Raw genomic sequence first — 26,821 nt, 5'->3', positions numbered from 1 at the left:
TCTTTTGATTATTCTGTTCTGATGTTGTGAATTGAAATGCTGTTATCAATTCTGAATGTACACCGAAGCCCACATTAAAATTTAGGTTTCATGCATTCCAGTCTTTTATGTTTGACTGGGCTGTCTCATATTGTTGGTTCTAAACCAATGTGACATGACAGCACAAGACATGAAGAGCCAACTGATTTCCTGGTAAGGGAAAAGGAGCTGGAGAGAGGATTATATGAAACAGAAATAAAAACTTCACAAATACCTCTCATTTTACCTCAATTATCTGAAAAGTTATAAATCAGTTATTTTAAACCTAATTTTATTGAGTTTCATCTTCCATTAAGCATTCTTATTTGCATATTCATGATTTTTTTTAGGTTCTTAGTTGCCAACTAAATAAATCAAAATCTTCAACACATACGTAAGAACAACTGATCTCATAGTGTTCAAACAACCCCTACTGCCTCTTAAAGATATTATTCAAATTTACATTACACAACTTTACAGGAATACAACAACTGATCTCATAGTGTTCAAACAACCCCTACTGCCTCTTAAAGATATTAGTATAATTTTAGTAATAATGAAATCAAATTAAACAAACATGTCACGTCATGCTTCAATTTCTGTCTAGCTATAAACAAAAACCTTTAAACAAACTACAAGGATAACACTCTTCATATCTAAATCTAATATCTTATTCTAATTATGGAAACAACAGATATATTCAAAAACAGTTATTTTGAATTATGACATTCCTTTTTTGTCAAAATATTCCCGTTCCACTCAGACTGTAATTCTTTCAATAGGAGCAGGAGAATAAACTTTATACTGCTTTTGAGAAAAATCTACTTGTTTTAATCTGTTGTAACGTCATTTGTTAACCAGTAGTCTATTAAAAAACACAGGGATTTTTGCAGGTTTTTGATAAGTGTGAAATAATTACTTCACAAAAATTAGTTAACCACCTCTGCTTCGGCAGTCAACATCTGAGCCGTGTGCTACAATGAGTGTCTGTCTCACATAGGAACTGTCTGAAGTGTGAAGAGTCAGTGGTTCCTTGGTGCAATTCTGGGCATTCAGCATGCTTCCCAAAAAGAGTTACTCACATTACGTAGCAGCTAAGTGTAAACACTGTACATGTGCTAATTCATGCAGACAGTCATGATATGAATCATACAGATTAAAAACAGTGGCTTGAGATTGTAAATCAGTACCTGACTTGGAGAAAAGCAAGTATAGTACTCAAGAAAGTGTTTGGATACTGGAATATCAAACATTGCATCATTCAAAATAGCTACCCATATAAAATAAGAGAAAATTATAATAGAGGTGTTAATGCAGCACTAATACACATTTTCCAATTCAATTTAATGAAGACTGCTTATAAATTAGGTGACACCAAAAACTAGGTCACCTAGTTTAACATATGTCTAATCTTTTTCTTTTGCCCTTAACGTCACCTGAATAGAAAACTACAGATATAAAAAACTAAAATTATTACTAAGTATAAGCTCTCCCTCTTGTGGATAACAAAGTAATGGCAGTTACTTTACACTTCATTTATATTAAAGTGCTATAGTCTTCAAAGTGTGTTAAAATTTTTAAAATTCTACTTGAACAAATCATTGCTTAAGTAAGACTGGACAACTGTCATCCACAGATCTTTAGCAGAGCTCCAGCTAACCTTTACTTATCCAGGTATTTTTGAGCCTATAAACTGTTCCCCTTCTACCTCCCACCAGCTGGGAATATAAATTAAATTTTGCTTTAAATACCATACAAGCAAAATCCTAATGATATATATAGTTGTGTACAAAGAACTCATAAAGCTACTTGAACACTGAGATGCAACACCAAAGCACCCCAAATGAAAACCCTAAGAAATAAGACAGATGAGACAAAAAGTTAACGGTGGTTGAGCATGTACTATGTGCTAGACAGGCACCTCACCCGGTTCTCACACAAACGCGGCAACCTGGGAGCTCACTTCACACACAAGGAAGCAGGTGCCGGAGAACTTCCTGACTCTAACAAGCTGCTGTTCAAAGCTGCCTTTCAACTATCCAGTCCTGTGACTGACTGCTGCCCTTTGTGGGTAACATTTTTCAAATCATCATACTTCAGCTTCATCACATTTGCCAACTACTGACTTCCAACACAACCTTCTTCGTCCCAGTATAAAATTCCACACCTCTAAATTTTAAACGTAATGAAATCTGCTTATCCACATCTCAACAAGGGGGCACATGTCCAGCTTACATAGTAAAAACTGTGTAAAAGCTCAGTTTTCTTAATTGACACTGTACGTTCAACTCTTTAATACTGAATGTTCCTTGTATAAGAAAAATCTACTTGATTTCGTTTTTTTTTACTTCAGCCCTATTTTTCTTTAGCTTTTGAAAATTTATTGAACTATTACATTCCCCAGAGGAATTAAAATGAAAGTATGGGATAGTCTTAGCCAAGAACTAGAGACTTTGAAATGTATATCTTGACAACTGTGATTTCTTCAAACAAGCATCTTTCAAATATTTTTAATTGTAAGGCACAGCAGGCAATCATTTTACACTACAACCCATATTCTGTTATGTTCTATTCTGTTTTCTTATTTTTAAAATGCTTGTCTTAACTCACAAAATTTCATGATCAACTAAGGCAACACAGCACAGTGTGAAAAACACTAACCTAATCCCTATTTTCTAAACCAATAATTTGCATCTGAAGAAGTTACCCCATACCTAGATCTGGCTTAAGAACTGAAGGCAACAACATAAAGGTAACCCCAACTAGTACACTGGCAGGACATTGGCCAAGTTTCTGATGGGCAGGGCTGTTATTGTTAAATGATACAATACAATGAGGAAAATATAAAAGGCCTCCAGTAATTAACATGTTCACTCAGGAAACAATATGGTACCACCTTGTTCCCCTGGCAATATGATGGAGGAAATGCAAAAAAGAAGGTGTTCCAAAAAGGGGAGTTTTCCAAATAACTGGAAAATAATCCTTAAAAATACCTGAACTTTTAGTTAATGGTTTTATGGAAACATTCCTACGTGCTTTTCTAATATAGTAAACTTAATTTATCATCTGAATTGTTCCATTTAGAAGTGGATGACGTAACTTAAAGACTAATAAAACATAGGACTATAAACTGTGAATAGGTATAAATGATAAGGTAAAGAAAAAACAAGATAAAATGCAGTCAGGAATGAGGCTAACATAAAAATGCATGATATAAAGTTTACCAAGGGTAAGCTACAGTTTGGTTATTAGTTTTCTAGTTGCTAACCAGAAGAGGGAGAGCTAATCAGTTCTGCAATCCACACTGCTATGGGTCTGCAAACACAGAAATGTACTTGAGCACTGGGGAGCCATTAGGACCCGCTTTAATTACACAGTTCTTTAACATACAGCAACTCTTAGACTGAACTTAATTCATTCTAAAAGCTTTTTCTCAGTTGATACCCTGAATTGATACTGAGCTTTAGAGAATTCAAAACTGTACTTCAAAGCCACAATTACATAGTTCTCAGCCTCAGAAACCAGACTCATCTCTTGGGGCCTTCCTCCTCCTCCAAATCCTGGCCTAGAGATCCTTCACTATCTTTTTAGTTATATGATGCCTTCAAACACACATCTTTTTGGTGGGTGGCAGACAACTTTTCAAGTTATTCTCAAAAGAAGTGATCCAAATTATGTAACACTGCCCATGAATGGAAGCAGAAGCCCTGTTCTATACCATGTACTTCTAATAAACTATATAAGCCCTTTTATTTGACCTACTGATTCTAACGTGCTTCTTTCCAAAAATGGTTTAAGAAGGCTTATAAAAATGACAAATACAACAAAATTAATAAGGGGAAACCTAGGTTGACAGGAAGAAAGAAGGTAACTGACATAGAAGACACCTTGGAAAAATAATTCACATGGACGCTATACTAGACACATGTTTTAAAAAAAGGAAAAACTTCCTTGCTGTATATTTAGATGAAAGTTGAAGGTATAAGTGAACTACTGTTTGAATGGCAGGGCTGAGAAGCTGCAATAGAGACTCTGGCCCATGACGCCTATAATACTTACTGCTAGCCCTTCACACAGGAAGAGGGGCTGCACCATGTTTCCTCATACTGTTTTCCCCAACTGAGCATTTCTCTCCATTATATTTTTGATAGGAAGAATAGGTATGAGATAATTCAGTAAATTTTGGAAGCCAAACGAGCAAACCATGAAGTCAAATGAGTATGTTTCATTGGGTGGAAGCATCCATGGAGAGAGGGGATGTTAACATAGCAGAACAAAAATTATCAGATAAAACAATGCACTTATGTTACTTAAATAAAAATGATATATATATTTGAGAAAAAAAAGGGCCGAAGTAGCATACATGAACTCTGATAGCTACTTTTATTCTTACCCCAAGAGGACAGTTCTCTTAAAATTCATGTCATTATCAAAGAGTAAGGCTGTCCAAGTTTGCCCTTAAGACAAAGTGATATTGCTGTGTATGGAAATGCATAATTCTTCATGTAAAAATCAGAATTACAGAATACTTCTGCACAACTAGCTCCCTAAAATCCTATCTAAAATATTACTGAATGTTCAAAAATTTTATCTAAGGCATCACAATATGCACCTTTCTACTGCCCAAGTTCAAGCCTGTTGTTAAGGAACAGTTAAATAATTTTTATAAATACATTGTGATCAGAAATTACATGCAGTACCCAAATAGTGTCAACCTGTTTTTAAGGTTAAATCATAACAGAAATCTATGTACCTATACAAAGTGGCCTACAGAATAATAATTATTATTATATAATGTATTATTATTGAATGCTGAAGGATGTTCATACCTTGAAATGCTTAGTCTTTGGAGATCTCTGCTCTTCAGATTGTCTTCCTGAGATGGATACTGTCATTGTTTAAAAAACAGTTTAAAAGTTGTAATTGTTACCTTCTATTTATTCTCAATACTTTATTACCCTACACGTGCTTCAGCTTTTACAGAATACATCTGTAACTGTACAGCATAAAACTAGTATCTTATATTCAATTTTAATGAAATAACTCCAAATTTATACCAGGTATTTCTAAATCATTTCCAATTATTTAAAGTCATTAATGCTTTAATTTTCTTTAAAAAATACACTTGCTCTCACATAAAAGACCTTGGAGTCTTACAAAATGTATTTCTGATGATACCAATCTGAAATCTGTATTCAAAAAAGGGTAACAAATTGATCAAATTACTGTTTCTTCAGGTATAGCTGAGTGAATTCCACCAGAAAATCGAAGTTTATTGGTATTTCACTTTTTGATATTATTACAAAGAAGTACCAAAATTTAACAGGTTATTGTTTAAAAAGATTAACATAAATTTCTTCTTTCCACAAGAAAATGACAGGGAAAGGACTTCATAAAGTCCTTATATACTTCCAAGTTTTAGTAGTTTAGGTTATAGATGACAAAAAGAACCTATAAAAGATATTTAAAAGTGGACTTAATACATTTAAGATAACTCTGTAACACACTTGTTTGCAATGCATTCAATTCAGGGTCTATAACAAATAAAAATGACTACCACAGGCACTAATTCTATTAGCAGAAATGGCCAGTATAAACTAAGAAAACAAAATTTAACTTTACCATTTCTTATTTATATAATCTAAATGATATTTTTTAAAGTGGAACACTAAAAAGCCACAAAAGGACTTCATAAGTCCTCTGAGTTTGGGAGTGTAAAATATCAAAATGTACTACAGAGGGCTTCCCTGGTGGCGCAGTGGTTGGGAGTCCGCCTGCCGATGCAGGGTACGCGGGTTCGTGCCCCGGTCCAGGAGGATCCCACGTGCGCGTGGAGCGGCTGCGCCCGTGAGCCATGGCCGCTGAGCCTGCGCGCCCGGAGCCTGTGCTCCGCAGCGGGAGGGGCCGCAGCAGTGAGAGGCCGGCGTACCGCATACTACAGAAGTTAAAGTGTCTTTGGATCTGATTGTTCAGAAAATACCAACTAAATACTGTAAATGATTTAGCTGCATCTCAGGGAGCCCTGTGGAGAGGGAAAACAGAACTGGCCCACAAGTCAGAGGAAGTCTGACCACTAACAAAGCACATAACCTTGGACATTTTCCTTTCCTGTTCCTCATAGGAAATGAAGGAATCAGATCAAGTCACTTTTCGTTTCTCTGTATAATTAATTAAAAATACACATTTTAATTAGTGTATACTTATACATATACGCACAATGGAAACCTTCCTTGTTTTTTGGGTTTTTTTGGTGGTACGTGGGCCTCTCACTGTTGTGGCCCCTCCCGCTGCGGAGCACAGGCTCCGGACGCGCAGGCCCAGCGGCCATGGTTCACAGGTCCAGCTGCTCCGCAGCATGAGGGATCCTCCCGGACCGGGGCACGAACCTGCATCCCCTGCATTGGCAGGCGGACTCTCAACCTCTGCGCCACCAGGGAAGCCCAATCTTACTTGTTTTTAAAGCCAATGATAGTAAACAAAACAAAACAAAAAACCTAACAGTTTTGCTTGGTGAAGTATTTCTCCAGCTACCACCTAACAATTCAGAAAATCTAACGTAAATTAGTAAAAAGCACAAAGGAATTGTCTCTAATACTCAAAGACCCTGTCCCTGGCCAGTCATCAGTTTGCCATGTTCTAAAGGCAGTAATGGATATGTTTCCCAACTTGTGCCATCTGATGTTGGAGTTTCACATAAATGGGCCCATAGCTACAAAATCCTCGGAAACACTGTTCAAGTTAAATAGGTTCCTGTATTTCAGGACTGCTCAGAACCTTTAGTACACACAGCACACTGTGCATCTCCAAAGAGGCTGTCATTGGCTACCTTAGGCATCTACACCAACTCCATTTACTGAGCCAGTGTTTCCTAAGCTTCAGTCCTAGTGGTCTGTTTTTCTAAAAGGATCCACTGTTCTGAATATAAGTGGCTGGAAAACTGGAGGATACAGAAAGTAAAGAAGGCCCATAGTGGAAATGACCCTGGAACCTTGACCTCATCTAATACCAAACAATCAACTGAGCTCACTAAGTACTTTAAAAAAAAGCAAAGCCCCCAAAGCCCCACTATTCTGTCCATGTAGGATGCTATTTCACACTTCAGAAGGTATTATAAAATATGTTTCACAGAAAGTACCATCTTAAAAATATTTGTAAGTATGGCTACAGTAGATATAAGATTATTAATGTGAAAATAAATTTTATCTCCATAGCTTGCTCTTTGACTCCCATATACAAGAGGACTCTGACCAGTAACACCTTTGAAACAAGACTGAAATGTACACATCCCACAATACCAAGATTTAAACTTGGAACCCTTGATAAATTGATAAATTTCCACTCCATCTTTCCTTGGTTCATATCTCTATATTAGTTGTGAGCATTTTTGACTTTAAATCTCCCCTCCTCCAGCCAAATAAATTCCTATGAAGAAGGGACCGTGTCTTAAATCCCCTTTTCAAAAAACAAATTCCTCCCTTCCCTCAACTTCAACTCTTAAAGTTTCTTAGTCTCAGCAACAAAGACTCAGCAATAAAGCAACATCATCAGCAATAAAACAAGTGATTTCTAAAGTTTCTTCTACCTTCAAGTCTGTTTCTGTGATTTGTGAAAGATCAATTAAACTAAAAGCAAATTTATCCTCTAGCACCACCTAGTGGAAAACAAATAATAAGAACTGAACTGTATTAACACATATACACATATACACCCCTAAAGCGCTTTTCTGGATTACCCTAATTAAAATTTTTGAAACACATTCACTTATTAAATACCCTATGTACTAGGCACCACGCTGCTTAGATATTTAATGTCAAGTTTATAGAAAAAAGTTCAGTTAAATGAGTTTGCTAATGTCACAATAAGCAACACAATCATGAACCAAGTTTTTATGATTCCATGGTTCTGCTTCTTACTCTATAAGGAGATATCCGTTATTTATAAAAGCTATCAAATCATTTCAAGTAGAAAGTATATACTGACAATTGTAATTCAGAGCTTCAAGATGCAGATCTTTTCCTGCAAGCACATCTTTTTAAAAGAAGCCTCTCAAGGGCTACGGGCAACTGGGCTTGCAGGACAGGATGCTGGAAGCTGCTAAAGGAATTGTGCATGTGATCACAGGTGCAAAGCTAGGAAAATCAACTTCAGATGTCAAGTAGGAAAAACAATTTTTTTTTTCTCTAATGGGAGGTGATAGTAATTTTTATAGTGGGTGTTTCCCCTTTATCAGGCCTGGGGGCTCCAAATCAAGTTCTCACTGTCCAGTTCAGAGGAGTTCACTGGGTAAAGGCCAAGGTAGGATGCTATATTATTCTTAATGCCTGTCTCATTCTTAACCAGTGGTCACCTTCAGTAAAGACCACATTACAGACGAGAGACCTGTTGGCTCATCTAAGGACACTTGGGACTCAGGGCAGTGCGCTGGCTGGCAGTCAGGAAGCGTGGGCGGAGCTCCTCTTTCAGATGGTGGCTGCTCAGAAGAACCTAGGGTGGGGACATAGCTCCTTAGTAGTGCTGGATAATCTGATGGGCAAAATGTTGACCTGAGAAATAATTATCTACGTGGCTACCTTAGTTTGAAATACATTAAGTGTATAGAATGTATATAATGGCTATTGAACTCCAGACTATTAAACTTTTCAATTTCTTGTAATAACTATTTTAAACTTTGTGTTTGGAGCATTGCTCCCACACTGCTCTGCTTCTCTATCATTCCTTCTTTTTATTCTCAGCACTGTCATGACATTGAAAACATTTATCCAAGCTTTTCTGAACCCAATGTAAAGTTGTCCCTCAGTATCCTATCCACGGGACACTGGTTCTAGGATCCGCAGTGGGTACCAAAATCTGCGTATGTTCAAGTCCCACAGTCGTCCCTCTGTATCCTCGGGTCAGCATCCGTGGATTCAACCAACAATGGATAGCGTAGTCTACAACCTGTGGTGGCCTCGATCCACAGATGTGGAACCCATAGATACCAAAGACCGACTGTATACTTACTGAAAACAATCCTTGTATAAGCTTGTATAAGCAGACCTCCACGGGTCACAACCCCATTGTCCAGGGATCACTGTATTAGTAGACAGACTCTGGGTGAGGACCTGAGAGGCAACTTGTGTTTCAGTGGATGACTTCAGGCTAACCACACTTTAGCAGCTCAAGCAGGGTTTTTGTTTTGCTCCCCACCCCCACCCCCCGCTCCGCCAACCCCAATTCTTGCATTCTCAGCTATTAGCTGAAAATTAAAGTTGCTCCAAAAGTATTAGACTTCTGAGAATTAGTGGATGCTGTAAAGTTTTGTTTTAATAATTCTAAAAGCAAGTCTCCTGTCATGTCTAAATTAATCAAATTATTACGTTAAATGAAGTGGGAAACTTAAAACCTGAGTTCTCTTTAAACTTTACAGAGAAAAAAATGACTTAAGGAAACTGAAGGAAAGGAAGTCTGAAAGAACAGCTTTAATAAATTAATAAACTAATAAGGTTTTTAAAAATTAGCTTTTAAACAACAAAATCATAATATAATTCTGGGATTATGCTAAAAGTATAGTTATCATATTTTAGCAAAAATGATTAAAGGGGAAGATAAAGGTGAATTTTCAGATAATGTGACTCTCTAAGTAGTTATAATTTATGTCAACTCTATGATTTAACACTTAGTTATAAATCTTACATATGATGCACACATATGCATGCTGAATTTCTCAATTTAATAATTCTGTAATACCGTTTGTTTGGCTTTTTGTAGCTCTATTTTGAGATCTCTACATTCCTTCCTCATCAGTTCCAGTTCTTGTTCCAAACCATGGATCTTCAGGTCACAGCTCAACTTTTCCACCTCCCAGTTGGATGAAGGTGGATTTAAATTTCTTATCACTACAAAAAGGATGGACATTAAAATTGTTATTTCTGACTTCTACATTGGTTGCAATTCGAAAAAGATTATGCCAATAAAATGCAGGTTAAAAGAAAAACCAATATAAATAATGAACAATTACTAAGTTTCTGAAAAACAGTAATTACTTTCACGTATCTATGCTAATAAGAAATCTAGCAATCTTATTTTAGAATGTATTAATTACCCCTATCCCTGATTTTTGGTTTAGGTTAAAGAGCAAATTTGTCAGCCTGAAACTTTAAAATATACAACACATATCAAGCATATGCTGAAATTATAGATGGATGAATAATCTATATACGTCAAGGTTGAGAGTGATAAGAATTAAATGAAGTGAGTAAACTGATGCTCACTCAGCTCATCACTCCATCTAGTCCCTTTAGAAAGTATAAAGTTTGACCATCAGGCCTAGAACATAACTTCCGAACAATTTTATTCATAAACATTCCATTGTACAAACTCAATACCACTGGATATGGACTAACCCTTGACTTGGTTCCTTAGGCTCTGTACATAGAAAAAGACCCAATCAGCTGCCATGAGAGATCTCACCTCAACCTCCCATCAAAAGGTCTCTCAGAGGCCTACTCGTCAGCTTGTCTCATCAGAATGAATGTGCATGGGAGCAGGCTAATACCCATATCTCCCACTCTTAACTTTTCAACATAGCATCTCATCTGCACATTGTAACAACCTTTAGAAATTGGGGCGGGGGGAAGCAACTGTAACTACTCAATGACAGGGCGTCTAGCAGTGGGCAAGAGGCTTTGGAGAGGATGGGGTTCTACTCCTTTCTTCATCTACTTCACTGCAAACTAGCCCTGAATAAAAACCATCAAATTTTCTCTAGGAAAAGTATAATTTATATCCAAGGAAAAGTTAAAAGTTGATACTTTGTAAAAGCAGGGCAATTAATATAAGCCTAAAAATTAAAAAATAAGTCCTTAGGATACAGATATAGCAAACTGATCATGGATATAACACAGGAATGGAAAAATGTATTAATTGCGTTAGAATAATTATAACACGTTTAAGTGGCCTACCCTGCTGAGTTTCCACCTCTGTCCTCAGCTGGAGGAGTTCTACTTCTTTAGATTGTAGCTGTTCATTCAATACTTTCAAAGATTCAGAGTTGTCTTTATTCTAGTTAAGTAGAGAAAATGCCAAATTACATTCAATAAAATCTATAGGTTGGTATTATATATTAATTTTCAGGTAGATGTTGAAAAAACTGATTCTATCCTTTGAAAAGTAAGGTGGGAAATGAACTCAGTTTTTCACTAATCTTTTTCTAACTTAGGACATATTATTCACTGGCTTTTTTAAAAAAACACAGTGATAAACTCTACTAAGTCATGATTTTTCAAAAGAAGTTAGTGGTGTTAGATGTACTTCAGACCTAAACATCAAAAAAAAAAAAAAACCAAAAGGACCTAAACATCATTACATATTGAGTACGTATTTTGTATAGAAATAACTTACAAATATTCCTATCAAAATTTTCTATTTTTGCCTTGACCATGCAAATTTTTTATCTAATAAGTGTAAATATCTCATTTCTAATTTTAACCTCTTGAAGGAGGAAACTCATTTACAACATACAGATACCATCCTTTTCAAACCAACTTACCATTTTATCCAATTTGCTCTTCAAATTATCTCTGTCAATGCAAACCTCTCGATATGCATGGTAGGCCTTATTTACTTGTTCTCGTCCCACAGAACTTGTTTCTTCATCCTTTCGAGCTCCTATAAGCTAATGGTATAAAATTAGAAGACAAGGCTTAAAAGGATGTTCTACATAAGAAAATAAGTCAGTCTTCTATGGCTGCACGACTTACCTTAATTACTCTAATGCAGGGAATAAAGCCTGGACCTTAATTACTCTAATGCAGGGAATAAAGCCTGGACTACAATTAAGTGAACATTTCACTTCCACACAATTAAGCTTTACTGATTAAGAAAGTAAAAAGTACAGAACAGATACTTTTAAAACTCTTCTTTCAGGCTTTTACTTAATCAGTATCTTATACTTTGTAGTTAACTATTTATAATATTAATTCGTCATACTAAACACAGTACAGCATTCTTTCATAGTGCTTATGTGTTTCCAAGCCAGCACACAGTATTTAATTTCCATCATCAGAAAAATATCAAGTTAGTGTGTACTTGACATTTTAAGGAATAGACGTGTTAGTTCAATTCCTATATTATTCCAGAAGAGAAATTATTAGGATTGTTGGTCACAAAGTACAGAAATATTTCCAATGTTACTTATACCAAATCACATTTTTCTATTGACTTTTAGAATAAACCTAACTACAAGCTCCAAAATGTTACCTTTTGTCACTCTATCCAGTATGTCACAATTTCATTTAATAGTCATTAAGAAAATTCATACGAATACAAAGAAATTGATTATTTTTACAACTGAGTCTTTTCTTACTTCCTCCAAATGAGTGAAACTCTACCAAGCCCTATCCTTAAGTTTTTATAACTAGATCATTTCCTTCCCCCTTTGTGCAAGCTGCTGTCTGTAATGTACCACTACACTGAAGATCTAAGGATCATAAACTATGATCTGAAGAAAAATGAACTAAGTTAAACTTTAAAAATAAATGGATGCGTGAGGAAGATTTCCCAATAAATGGATAAGTGAGGAAGATTTCCCAATAAGCTAAGTAGATCTGATGATTTATAACTGAATCAGCTACCTTGCTTATGTATTCTATAACAGTTTCTGCATTAAAAGGTGTAAACAGAAGACATTAATTCATCAGTTAAATGCATTCTTATTACGTGTGTTCAAGAACAAAGGAGAATGTTGAGGTAAAGATGTCAGTCGTGGTAAAATTTTAGTACTGACGAAAACGTTATTAAACATATCAGAACAATGTTCCAGGAACTTCTTCCTTTGACACTTCATTTCCTTTGTTGGTATATAATTTTTTGCACATATTAAAAAATCCTGAATAAAATACATACAGCTATGAAGGTAAGGCAATCTGATAAAAAGAGGTAAGAAAAATATTTGAACTTTAATCCCTTCATGTTGTTAATCCTATTCTGCAAATATTCACCAAGCACTATGATAAGTGAAACACAGTAGGCTAAGTAAAATGCCCAGGGTTTTGAGATTAGCAGTGAGTTATCCTTAGAAATTTGGTACTCATGGAAGACAGAGCAGAAAAATATTTAAAATTTCAAATGCTTTGAATTATTAAGTCACAAACATAATGAAGGTAAACAGATAAATTACCTTTTCTTCCAAAACTCTTATTCTTTTTTTTAAGAAAGAGTTCTCTTTCTCTGAATCCTTAAGTCGTTTTTTGATGTCTTCATATGCAGTGACAAGGGCGAAATGTGAAGCAACAGATTCATCTCCTGAATATATTGAGACTGGAGTCACTGTATCTCTCCTATGGGCTTTTTCATGATTCAGAATGCAGATATCATCTTCTACCAGTGCATCCATGACAGCTATTTAAAAACATAAAATAGAATGTCTCATTGAATAAATGAGCAGAAAAAAGAGGGTATATTTGGAATAATGTGAATATTGGGGAAATGTTTTAAAACTCCTATTTCTTTTTCACTTTTTTATTGAGATACAGTTGATGTATAATACTATGTAAGTTTCAGGTGTACAACACAGTGATTCACAATTTTAAAGGTTATATTCCATTTATAATTATTATAAAGTATTAGCTATATTCCCTGTGCTATACAATATATCCTTGTAGATTATTTATTTTATACATAGTAGTTTGTACCTCTTAACCTCCTACCCCTATCTTGCCCCTCCCCCATTCCCTCTCCTCACTGGTAACCACTAGTTTGTTCTCTATACCTGTCTCTGTTATATTCACTAGTTTATTTTTTAGATTTCACATATAAGTGATACCATACAGTATTTGTCTTTCTCTGTCTGACCTGTTTCACTAAGCATAATACCCTCCAAATCCATCCATGTTGTTGCAAATGGCAAAATTTCATTCTTTTTTATGGCTGAGTAGTATTCATTCCATTGTACATATATACCACATCTTTTTTTCTCCATTCATCTGTCAATGGATACTTAGGTTGCTTCCACATCTTGACTATTGTAAATAGTGCTATGAACACTGGGGTGCATGTATCTTTCTGAATTAGTGTTTTTACTTTTTTTGGATATATACCCAGGAGTGAACATGCTGGGTTATATGGTAACTCTATTTTTAGTTTTTTTGAGAAACCTTCATACTCTTTTCCATAGTAGCTGCACCAATGGCTTCTTGATGACAGCCATTCTGACAGATGTGAGATGATATCTCATTGTAGTCTGAATTTGCATTTCTCTGACGATTAATGATGCTGAGCATCTTTTCCTGTGTCCGTTGGCCATCTGTATTTGGAAAAATGTCTATTCAGGTCTTCTGTCCATTTTTTAGTCAGGTTGTTTGTTTTTTTGATGTTGAGTTGTATGAGGTATTTACATATTTTGGATATTAACCCCTTATCGGTCATAACATTTGGAAATATTTTCTCCCATTCAGTAGGTTGTCTTTTCATTTTGTGGATTATTTCCTTTGCTGTGAAAAAGCTTTTAAGTTTATTTAGGTCCCATTTGTGAATTTCTGCTTTTGTTTCCTTTGCTTTAGGAGATAGATCCAAAAAAAAATACTATGAATTATGTCAAAGAGCGTTCCGACTGTTCTCTTCTTTATGGTTTCAGGTCTTACATTTAAGTCTTTAATCCATTTTGAGTTTATTTTTGTATATCTTGTTAGAGAATGTTCTAATTTCATTCTTTTACATGAACTGTCCAGTTTTCCCAGCACCAGTTATTGAAGAGACTGTCTTTTCTCCATTGTATATTTTATTTAAAAAATTTTTGTTTTTTACTGAAGTACAGTTGATTTGCAATGTTCTGTTAGCTTCAGGTATACAGCACAGCGATTCAGTTTATGTATATATAATATGCGCACACACACACACACACACACACACACACACACACACACGCCTGTTACGTTTGTTTTGCTTTATTTCAGACAACATGAATACTAAGGGAAGGTTTTGTTTGTTGTTTTCAGGGTCTGGTCTTCCATCATTGTCTATTTGCTTTTCTGATTTTATAACTGAAAGCTTCCAATTGCTCTCAACTAAAGTCAGAGTTTGGCATGTCCAGTGATTTGTTTATATCTAGGATTATAGGAAAGTTAGGCAAAAATAAATGTGTTTACTACAAATCTGAGTAGTTGAAACCTATGATTCAGTCATTCTTCACCAACACCAATTTAACAATTTCTAACCATGTAGGACAACTCCTTAAGTTAGATTCTTTGCCAGTTTATCAAGAAAGTTGAAAAATACCCCAATATGCCCCCAAAATGGCAGATCCTCATAACCATAATTAACTCCTGCTGCTTCCAGTACAAAACTGCACTTTCTCCTAATGATGGATAAAGAGTAAAGTTTTCTTCCTCTGAAGGGTTTACTTTTTCCTCTCTGGATTCAACTCTGTTCCAAAATAACAGTAAACATCATTCGAATCACATTGCTAGTCGTTGAAATCCTCATATTTCCTTTCCAAAAGGAAAGTATGGGTTATTCCCATACTGCAAACCTCAAGTAGGCATATGTGTCTCTATCTAACACTCTTTCACACACACATTATATCTTAAAAGAGGAACCAGCAGAATAAGAGCACATGGCTAGTTAAGTGATAGGATACAGTCTAGCTCAAGGATAAGTAAAATTGTGCCTATCTTAGACATCTGACTTAAATCAAAATATCTTACTATCCAACCAAATGGACAGGATTTATTCAACTGGAATCATTCTTTTTTTCCCTAAAGACAGCTGAAAAACAAACTGCTCTACAGAGTTGAAACAGATGGTGTCCCACAGTTTGTGCACTTTGAGGATCCAAGCCTATAAGCTTTTGCTTTACGCGAAGTTCTAACTAGGTCAGCAGTGTGACTTCCTACTCATTCATTTTTATCATGAAACAATCATTTACTCAGCAAGGAAAACCCAATGTGGGAGACGGCTGTGCAGTAAAATAATTGTTATGCCATAAAGGGAAGTAATATATTTGAGATAATACAGAATGCTAAAAGGATTGAGGAGTGGGGAGGAGGAGGAGTTTTTAAACAAGGTACAGGGAAAGATCAAATGACTCTTAACCCTGCATTCTTAGGTGAAGAGCGTGGTTATTTTTATTGTACTTTCTGTACTTAAACGTTAACAGTTTGCTAAGTTTCAGCAGGGGTAACAAGTTCAAGGGCCTGAAAGAGTATGCGGAAAAAGAATGAGGAGGGGAATGACAAGAGATGAGATTGGAAAAACAGAATGGAGACCAATGGAGATCGTCCTTTACGATAGAGACTATAGGATTTGGTCCCTATTCTGTGGAATTTAAGAAAAACCTGGACATGATTCAAGAATGTGAGGAATACTTATACAGCAACTATAAAATATATTCATAATCAAATGTAGTATTGTGCTAAGTGTTTTACAAATGTTATCCCCATTAACTCTCATGATTACCCTATGAGGTAGGAAAATCTTATTACACCCATTTCACAGACGGAAAAACTGGGACCCATAAAGGTTATGAAGTTTAACCAAGATCAGCACAAAAACTTGGATTTCAGAGCCTGAACTATTAGTACTTTTCCCTCCCCAATGAATCTTTCTTTTTTTTTTTTTGCGGTACGCGGGGCCTCTTGCTGTTGTGGACTCTCCCGTTGTGGAGCACAGGCTCCGGACGTGCAGGCTCAGTGGCCATGGCTCACGGGCCCAGCCGCTCCGCGGCATGTGGGATCTTCCCATACTGGGGCACGAACCTGTGTCCCCTGCATCAGCAGGCAGACTCTCAAACACTGCACCACCAGGAAAGCCCACCCAATGAATCTTTTACACACTAAATTCATCAAGAACTACAAAAGTGGGAACCTTTTGGAAGGTTTTTAAGTACCTTATATGGAAGGGAGTATAATGATTTAACGATGTCACATTTTATAAAGTATGATAACTGGTCATTTTTAGGATAAAATGCATAGTCAGATTGCTTATTTTATATACTTATATCTGTTGCCTATTTTATTTATAAATCACCCAAAGTTGCATATGGTCTCTCTCTAAATACAAGAAAACATTATTTGCCTAAAAAATCTTTTTTCAAGTTTTATATCATTATTCTATATATTTATTCTATATACTATAAACATGACTTGGAATGCACTGTCCTAAAAAATTGCTTATCTGTCTTAAAAAGTATATGAGAAATAGCCAAGCACACCAAAGAGAAAATCCACTTGCATCACAGATACGCATCAAATTTTGTTTTAATAGTTGTCATTTAAATTTGTTATGAAATGAAAATGAAAAATTTAATTTCTATCCTTGCAAAAATAAATATAAAATCACATAAGTATCAGAAATATTAATGCTTATCATATTACTCCATACACACCCAACTTCTGGAGATTAAAAGCTGCAGGGCCAGGGAAAATGAGATCTCAGAAAGGTACCAAATAATAGAAGGCAGATATCCCACTGTATTTATTACTATACTGAAAGGAAAACTGCTAGCAAAGTAACAAAATAGGCTATGTGTAACCTTTGGCTTTATTGCTTATGCAAGCATCCTTCCTCAACCTTATTTCTACAGAGAAGTAAAGGGAGCTGCAGTAGCCTAACTCACAGTAAAGTAAGATTCAGTTTTATATACTTTGTGATGAAATGCCTCTTCATGGGTATCCAAAGTATCTGGCCCGGAAAATTTGATTTTCTGCATAAATGGTAAAAGCCTAATTGGCTATTATTAGACTTAAACTAGACAAAGCTAGCTTTAACATTCGCGAAAATTTATACTGTATCTAACCTTATTTACCATAGCTTAAATTATCTTAAAATAACAAACCTGTGTTTACTTTAATCTTTTAAAAGTGAGTACAATGAGCAGATTATTATCAAAGATTAGAATGATCAAAAGATTAGATAGTATTTTAAATAGCCTAGCAGGAATTGATAATATTAATTTTTAAAACTTAACAAATGTCAAAAATATTATCCCAAGACAAGATTAAGTGGGCCTCTCTCTATCATGAAAGTCAATGATAAATGTATCCTACAGGAACATGAAACACAAAAAATGGTCTTTTACAAGAATATTCTAAGAAACTGGAGCTGACCTAGAGCAGTGTTTGCAAAGTGAGGAATGGACAACTGCCTTAGAATCATTTAGAGTTCTCTTCAAAACTACTGACTGCTAGGCTCCAGTGCAGATCTATGCAAATCAGAATGTTGGGGTGAAAATCATCAAACTGAACTGTCAGTAATCAGTCCATGTGACTTTAAGTCCCATTCCAATTTAAGGACCGCTACTGTAGTGGAAACAGAGCTAAGTGGATACTACGTGATTTACAGAATCCTGATAACTAGTACTCTTAAACATTTGTGGGCATGGTTAGTTCTATGTTATCAGTTGGTAAACATCACCTAACTTTTGTTTTTTTTGAACGTCTTTATTGGAGTATAACTGCTTTACAATAGTGTCATCACCTAACTTTTGCATGGAGATTTTGTTCTTATTACAGAAAGTTACTTCATATTCATCATTTCATCTAACCACAATAATATAGGAGGATGAGATATATTTATCTATAGACAAATAAATTTATATATAATTATGAAAACATTTTATATAGTTGGCAATTAGATTTTGTTTCTTTTCAGAGGTTTACATACGAGAAGTACAAATTAAGAGAATTAGAAAGGACTGAGGTGAAAGATGTTGACAATTGCTGAGAACAATGAAATTCCCAAGAACGATTAACAGTTGTTGTGATCACCCAATTCCAGTGTCGGGGAGGAGGCATTTCCACACCATCAGCAAGCAATGATCTGGACACCAGCTGGGTGTCCTACAATTCAACTCAATTCTGACACTATCTACCTAGAGATGGCATGGGATTCCACACGTAAAGGGCTCAGTCCCACAAGACTTCCCTCTACTTCAGAAGCCAAAGGCAAGCCCAAGTTGCTACCTGTACTTCTGAGGGACCAGCTGCAAAATGGAGGTTCCAATGATTCCCTCCAATTCAGGATGCCGATCAGCAAGTCCAGGTTGTTACCTGTACTTCTGATCAACTGGCTGTAAATCAGAGGTTCCCACAACCTTCTTGAATTTGATTAATTTGCTAGAGCAGCTTAGAGAACCAAAGAAACCCATTTACTTACTTGATTACTGTTTATTACGAAGGATATTAAAGGGTATGAATCAACAGCCACATGTAGAGATACACAGGGCCAGGTGCTAACAAAGGAGCTTCTGGCCTCCTGGAGTCTGGGGCCAGCATAGTGGCATGTGGAAATGTTCTGGTTCACCAACCTGGAAGCTCTCTAAACCCTCCCCTCTTTGGGTTTTCATGGAGGCCTCATTACATAGGCATGACTGATTAAATCACCGGCAACTGATTCAACATATCTCACCCCCCACCCTCCATCCCCCTGGTCAATGGGACTGAAAGTTCTAATTCTCTAATCACCTGGTGAGTTCCCCTGGCAACCAGCCCTCATCCTGCGGTGCTTTCCAAAAGTCACCTCATTAACATAAATCCAGTCAAGGTGGAAAGTCTCTTGTTATAAGTAACAAGATATCCACTTATGTCACCTTGATGGCTCTGAAAAGGTTTCAGAAACTGAGGACAAGAGACCAAATATTATGGCAAAAGATGCTCCCATGGCTCTTTTCCCTCAGGTAATTCCAAGGGTTTGGGGAGCTGTGAGCCAAGGAACCATGGATGAAGACCAAATGTATATGAGAAATATATTTTGGTCAGCTGAGTGACCACATATGTTTTTCTTACAAGTCACAATATCACAATATCACAATATTAATGGAGAAAGATGGGCACAATCTGCCAGATGAGGTGGGTAGAAAAGAGAATAGCAGTTGCTGAAGGCTAGGGAAGAGATGTAAAAAGAAGAAGAAAAAAATTCAAACATTATTAATCAGAATTCATCTTAGGAGACCTTAAATTTCACTCTTTTCTACAATCAACATTGAGAGGACTTCAGTTGAGGTATGCTATACATACTGGGGTGTGAGAGACTAGAAAACATAGAATTATTTTCTGACACCAGATTAGTCTTTTTTCTAGGAAAAAAATGATTATCCTGTTGTATTTAATCATCTTAATATTTCCTATTTATTGCTCACTAACCATATGACAGGTACTAGTGCTTCTGCATAGTAGGGGAGAATTCACCCCCCCCCAAATATGTCTCTTTGGTTATGTTCTAAGAAACAAGAGAGGTGGGGAAAAACTGTGAAGACCAAGTAGGAGTTACCGTTTTGTAAGAAACATTCACATTTTTAAGGGAAATATCCATTTGTAAGGGTGTTTCCCTCTCTCTTCCAGAAAGCGAGGATGACCAAATGTCTAGAAACTCTTATAACAACCTTATCCTTGTTTACTGTGCTTATTCTAGGAACCTCCCATAACTGACTCTTCCTCACCCTTAACATCCCCTTTTGTCTTTAGCTGAGAATGGTAATATTTAAGGCGAGGGCTTTGACCATTTTGGCAAGTTACTCAGTTCTCCTGGGTCTCTCCCATGTATACTTATTAGTAAACTTTTGTTTCATTTTCTCCCGTTAACCTACCCTCATGTCAATTTAATTCTTAGACCAGCCAAAGGAACGTGGAAGGTGATAAGATAAACTTCGTATTTTATGGCAAGACAAGAAAAATTTAAACATAAAAGTTTTCTCTGCCCCTTTGGACCTCCTCCCTCCCCTTTAGTGTGTGTTGTGCATCAGCATTAACCAGACCTCCTTAGGAGATAACTTCCTTCTTAATCTTTAAGGGGCCACGATGACCCCATGACGCACTGCTCACTTTTTGTACTTGGCAGATCTGGATTGTATAAACTGTCAATAACACATCATTTAGAGTATAACCCTTTGTCTCAAAAACATGTAACTGTGCTTTGACCTCTAATGGGTGGAGCAGCCCTCAGAGCATTCTAAAAGACTGTCTCCCAGTACAATCACCAGGTTGGCTCAAATAATATTTCCCATTTCTTTCTTAGATAGACTATTGATTAATCTTTTTGTTGACATCCATGTCTTACCACCAGAGGACACCTGGCGTCTACTGTGAACCAGTGCTCAGTACCAGCATGGGCTCATTAAGCCCCACCAGCTCAGATGTTCTGATGAGTTCTGATATTCAGATCTCATTACTTTTAAGCGATGATCCTACAAATTTTATTCAGGCTGTTTTTACTTAAGACTTGGGAGTCTTAAGGGTAACCGGTGCATTTCCCAGGCAGGGGACCTAAGGGGATCTGGGCTGGGCAGGAGGCCCAGGGAAACATAGGTGGCTGGGTTTTTGTTATAGTTAAATTTTAAAAAACAAATCAATATATGGTCTGAACAAAACTTCTGCTAGTGAAATGAGAAACTGAATTAATTCAGGTCTGAAGAACAAGGGACATCTGCTCCTTCCAGCCACAAGGTATTCTCAAGTGACTGAGAACCTAGTGTAAGTATCTGAGGATCAACTCTCGTGATGTTGCAGTCCTACAGGGGAAGGGGAACCCACTACAACCATTAAATACTGCTCTTCCAGAGGTGCACACTAGAAAGACTGATTGTCTTGTGCTCTTGATGCTGAAAACTCGGCTTCTTGTGCACCAGTGCCAAATCGAATCTCGGAGACAGTGTTCTGAGTGAAGTAGAAGAGAATAGCTTTATTGCTTTGCCAGGCAAAGGGGGACAAAGCAGGCTCCTGCCCCAAAAAACTGTGTGTCCTGACCTGGGAGGATGTGATGAGTTTATAGCAATGGTTCAAGGGTGAGGTTGCTGATAAGATTAGGGTGTGCCTCCTTTCATCTGGTCTCAGGTAATCTGCTTAATGAGCTTCTCTGGTTCCTTTAATGTAGTCTCAGGTGGTCTTTCTCTGGTATGAAGAATGCTCACATTTTAAAGAGCTTAAAGACATTGTTATGTGTATCCCTTGAGGGGGAACCAGGACCCTGCCCCAAGGCTGCACAATTGTTTCTTGGCTGCTCCTCCCTCCTCTCTGCATCCCCTCCCTTCCTGCATTAGTAACTGTTTGAATCTGCCCTCTGGAACTCAGGGAGAGTCATGGAGGCCGGAGTTAAGAAACAGGGTACAGGAAGGCTTCTGTGCCCAGGAGCCCCACAGTGTCCTACTCAGTTTCACTCTGAGCACTCTCAGAGGCTTTACTGGGGGAGGGAGAAACCGAGACACGTAGAAGAGTAGAACTAATCCAAGAGTAACTCTTCAGGGAGCGAGAGAGAAGCAGCACACATCCCATCCACCTTTCTATCCTCAGAAAGTTGTTCAGAGCATATCTCATATCTGAATTAGACTACCAAATTCATAATGGGAAACTGTGCCTTAAACGCCAAACAGCTCCTAGACAGACTGCCACCTATGGGGATGCCAGCTGGGTTTACGTATGCTTGCAAGTGCTTACTTAATTGAGAATTAAAGGATATCCTGCCCTAAAACAGCCAAGATGGGGCTCTTTTTTGGCTTTCCAAAACTGATTTTTGCATGCACAGTTAAAGAAAGCCAGCAGAAGCTAAGTTCTTACCCTGTCAGTCAGTCTCCTGGAACACTGCCTACAGGGTCTACTGGAAACAAGAGTGGTAAGAGTTTTTCCCATTTCTAAAATTAGATTAGCATGAGAAAATATCTGTAGGGCTAGCTCCTCAGTTCCTTTGAATTAGAAAGACTTGTAAATTTGAAGTTTTAGAGAGCTCTCATCTTAAATTATTTTATCTATTTTAATTGGTATGTAGAAGCCCCAGAAGGCTTCAAAATGCCAAAACAGCTTCATTGAAAGATTTGTTGTAGAAAGCTAATGCAATATTAATGTTATAACAAGTACCTAAAATAAACAAAAAAAATCCTTTAAAGACTGATGATCCCTGGTCGGGAACTAAGATCCCGCATGCTGTGCAGCATGGCCAAAAAAAAAAAAAAAAAAAAGACTGACATAACTACTGCTCTCCTCTAACCTCCCTTCAAGTACTCATTCTAGTAATCCTCTGTCTGAATTGCCTTCCACTCTGAAGACACTATTAAGTGGTTACCATTAGAAATGGAATCACCCGAGGCTATAAGTAAGCCTGTTCAGATCAGAGGCCAACTGAGGGCCACAGTTAAAGAATTTCTTAAACCCAGGGAGGATCCTCAAAAGTTTCTGTAAATAGATTACCAAGATGCAAGGTCACTGGTTTGACTAAACTGACCAGAGCTGATATTCAGAGCCTGATAGGAATTTTTTTTTGGCATTCTCCTCTAAGCTCAGTGAGGGAAAGAACATGCCAACATAGGTGGATGGGTAGGTCTTGATATCATTGCTGTGGCAATCCAATTCTTTGAGTAATTAAAAACAGGTGTCTGGGCTTCCCTGGTGGCGCAGTGGTTGAGAGTCCGCCTGCTGATGCAGGGGACATGGGTTCGTGCCCCGGTCCGGGAAGATCCCACATGCTGCGGAGCGGCTGGGCCCGTGAGCCGTGGCCGCTGAGCCTGCGCGTCCGGAGCCTCCGCAATGGGAGAGGCCACAACAGTGAGAGGCTTGCGTAAAAAACAAAAAACAGGTGTCTTTTTTTTAAAAATTACAAATCCAGTCTTTACAGAACCAGAGGTGTGGCTCCACAAACAATTTAAAGCCCACCAGTCCTTTTACCACTCCCAAAACCTCCCTTTGGTTTTTGGCTAAAACACCACTGGTTTTTAATCTGTGCTTTCCGGATACAAGGAAACCTTTCCCCTCGAGCTAATTATGACTTACAGCAATTTGGTAAATTACACCTTTGTAAGTAGAATTGAAACATTTATCTTTTCTTGCTATCCAACCATTCCCTCCAGAAATTGGAAACTCTTAGGTTCCCAGCACCTTTATCAGGTAAATAAGGAAGGCCACCTCCTGATAGGTACAGGAATCTCAAGGTATTTTGGGGATCTCAAAAAGAGAGAACTTCACCCAAATCTACAGATATTGCAGGCAGAATCTGTGGCAAACCTTTGGTGTAATTTATCTGGCCTTGAGGTCTTTTAAAGGTTTAATCTAAGATTCCTTATGAAAAGTTCCAACACAGCCAATTTATGAGTCTATGTGGTCAATTACAGACTTATTTCGCAAACAAATTAATATGGCTATATTTGGTAGAAATAAGGGTAATTTTAGAGAAAAAGATTATGCTTCAGTGGATATTAAATTCTAATTTTGCTAAATGAGGCTTTTTTTTTATATTTACCGCCTAAGACTCACTTCTTAGATGGCTCCTTGTTGTTATGCTTTATTACTGTAAAGTTTAATTGAATTATTAAAACAATACTCTAGTTTGTTTCTAAAGCTGATCACAATAATCTATTTTTGGATGAAGATCAGATTCACCATGACCTGCAACCAGGAGATTATGCACACTGGAAAAGACATAAGATAAAAGATCCTGTACAGCCATGTGGGACAGGGCCATATCAGGCTTCCTCTCCTGAATGAACTATAACTCTTGTCTCTGACACCCGACTTTGACTAACTAGGACCAGCACTACCAGACCAGAACAAGAAGACAATGACATCTGAAGTAGACAGCTGACACAAGATGACCCAGGCCTGCACACTATTACTTTGACAATTGCTCACACTTTTGCTTATGAATCCAATGTATTTCTTCCCTGGGCTCAATCATTTGCAAGTTTCAAAAAATTAATACAAACAAACCATAGGTTTGTAGACCTAAGTCCAGTACTCCTAGGTTTCCTTGGAGGATTTCTCCTCTCCAAGGCTCTAACTGGATGGCCCTTATTTTATTTTAGAAGAAACTCTAGTATTGTGCAAGCTACACATTACCTTCAACATCACTAAGTGGGACCCTCTTACCTGGCCAATTAATGACACCTGTTCTGAACGTGCCCATAAACACTCCTTTTCACTAGATGAAAAGATATTGGGTAGCTCCTAATGGGACCTAATGGACTCATGGAACAAGTTTATGGCCTTGGCTGTCTCCAGGATGGTTAGAAAGATGTGCAACTGGTTTCCCTTGGGCTAAAGGTCACCTATGGGTAGCCTTGGAAACAGCCATTGCCAATTTGCCTTTAATGCTAGTGTGCTGGGTTTCTATCACTTTTCCAATAGTATGACCATTTGGCCGAGATATTTGTTAACTCATAACACATATGAAGAGTCAAATTTCCACTCTGAATACTCCTCTCTCCAGTTTAGAAAAAATACTAGGAAAATGTTATGATTTAGGAGGATCTTGGCTTAAACGTTTCCTACTGACACTGTTACTCCTATTGTCAATCCTATATAGCTCTCTATAAATTAATGAACATGCACAACGCACCTATAAGGTAGAATTGGCATAAGTCCTATTGGACAACTGGAATTGACCATTAGTCCTTGACAGACATCTCACTAGTACCACTCCGTAAAACAAGCTATTAAGACCCAACACCAAAGGACATGATGGACCCAGGGCACATAAGCAACCACCCTGGTGGCATAAGGCAACCAAATATTTGATCACCTAATGCTATCAAAAGATTAAAGATCAAAAGGGGGAACTGATGAGATAAAATTTATATTTTATAGAAGATAAGAAAAATTTAAACATAAAATTTTTCTCTACCCTTTTGGGCCTCCTCCCTCCCTTTGGTGTGTCTTGTACATCTGCATTAACCAGACCTCCTTAGGAGATATCCTCCTTCTTAATCTCTTAAGAGGCCACAATGACCCATGACTCATTACTCACTTTGTACATTTAGATCTGGATTGTGTAAACTGTCAAAAATATGTCACTTGACATATAATCCTTTGTCTCAAAAACTTATCTATAACTATGCTTTGACCTCTAAGGGGCGGAACAGTCCTTAGAGCTTTCTTAAAGACTGTCTCCTGATTATAATCCTCAGGTTGGCTCCAATAATATTAAGGTAGAGGAAAATTTCTTCTGGACAGCATGCATTTTCCTACTTCTCAGGTAGGTATTATTTTCCTAATTTATAAACAAATCTTAGAAAAATTAAAATACCTTACCTACACCTACATAAAGAATCAGCAGCAAAGGTGGGAATGTGAACCCAGATAAGCCATCTTCCAAATTTATGCTTTTAATACCACATTCTGAGAGGCAACACAAAATAGATTCTTATTTTCCCAATAAGAATCTGGACAAGGCAGAACTCAGTGGTAGAAAGAACAATGGCCTGAGATTCAGAAACCCAGACTCTAGTCTAAGATCTGCCACCTTTATTATTGATTAGTTTACCTCTCCGGATCTAAGTTTTCCCACTAATAAAATGCCAGGGTTGAACTACATCACTGAGATGCTGCCCTTCCTATATTGTGAAGGCAAACTTTTAATGCAAATACAGTATGGCAACCTAAACAGATAGAATTCACTTTTACCAGGAACTGAGTAAAAGATATAGTACACATATTATGCCAACACCAAACTTGACTAGAAAGGTATTGTCACCACAGGTGAGCAAACAGAGGCTCAAAGAAGTGAGGCAAATTTGTCTATACTCACACTGGCAGTATGTGACAGAGCTAGGGTCTGAATCAAGGCCTATTTAGTAGGCTCTTTCCTCGACTTTACATTGCCTCCTGAATTGAATCTTATCTAGAATTTTCATCATCTTTCTACCCCTCAAAAGCCAGACTATCCCTGTGCCCACTTCTATGGAATAAGGATTAAGTCTTACAGAGAGAAACCAACACCTTTCCCTTTTTTTAATGAAATAATTAAGGGCAGGAATGAGCTAACTGGTTTATAAAGAAGGGACTGTCAAGTGCCATTTTTCAAGATACTATGTACCTCAGCAGTCAAATGCCCTATAATTCAGTGAGTGCCCAAA

The 26,821-nt window shown here is 37.2% G+C and overlaps 1 protein-coding gene across 1 annotated transcript in view; it reads right to left on the bottom strand.

Moving 5' to 3' along the window:
• The window catches only part of AZI2 (5-azacytidine induced 2), a 36,586-nt gene that overhangs the window by 5,111 nt on the left and 4,654 nt on the right, over nt 1-26,821 (bottom strand). The window contains exons 2-6 of the mRNA XM_082849158.1: nt 13,175-13,395; nt 11,546-11,671; nt 10,959-11,058; nt 9,745-9,893; nt 4,848-4,906 (exon numbers count right to left, since the gene is read on the bottom strand). Of these exons, the coding sequence (XP_082705284.1) occupies nt 4,848-4,906; nt 9,745-9,893; nt 10,959-11,058; nt 11,546-11,671; nt 13,175-13,390 (650 nt within the window). The 5' untranslated portion in view covers nt 13,391-13,395. The remainder of the gene's footprint in view (nt 1-4,847; nt 4,907-9,744; nt 9,894-10,958; nt 11,059-11,545; nt 11,672-13,174; nt 13,396-26,821) is intronic.

This window comes from Leucopleurus acutus, assembly GCF_964270905.1.
Source record: "Leucopleurus acutus genome assembly, chromosome: 10".
NCBI lineage: Eukaryota > Metazoa > Chordata > Mammalia > Artiodactyla > Delphinidae > Leucopleurus > Leucopleurus acutus.
Note: the sequence above shows the minus strand (reverse complement) of the source record. Positions and strands in the feature narration are given on the sequence as shown.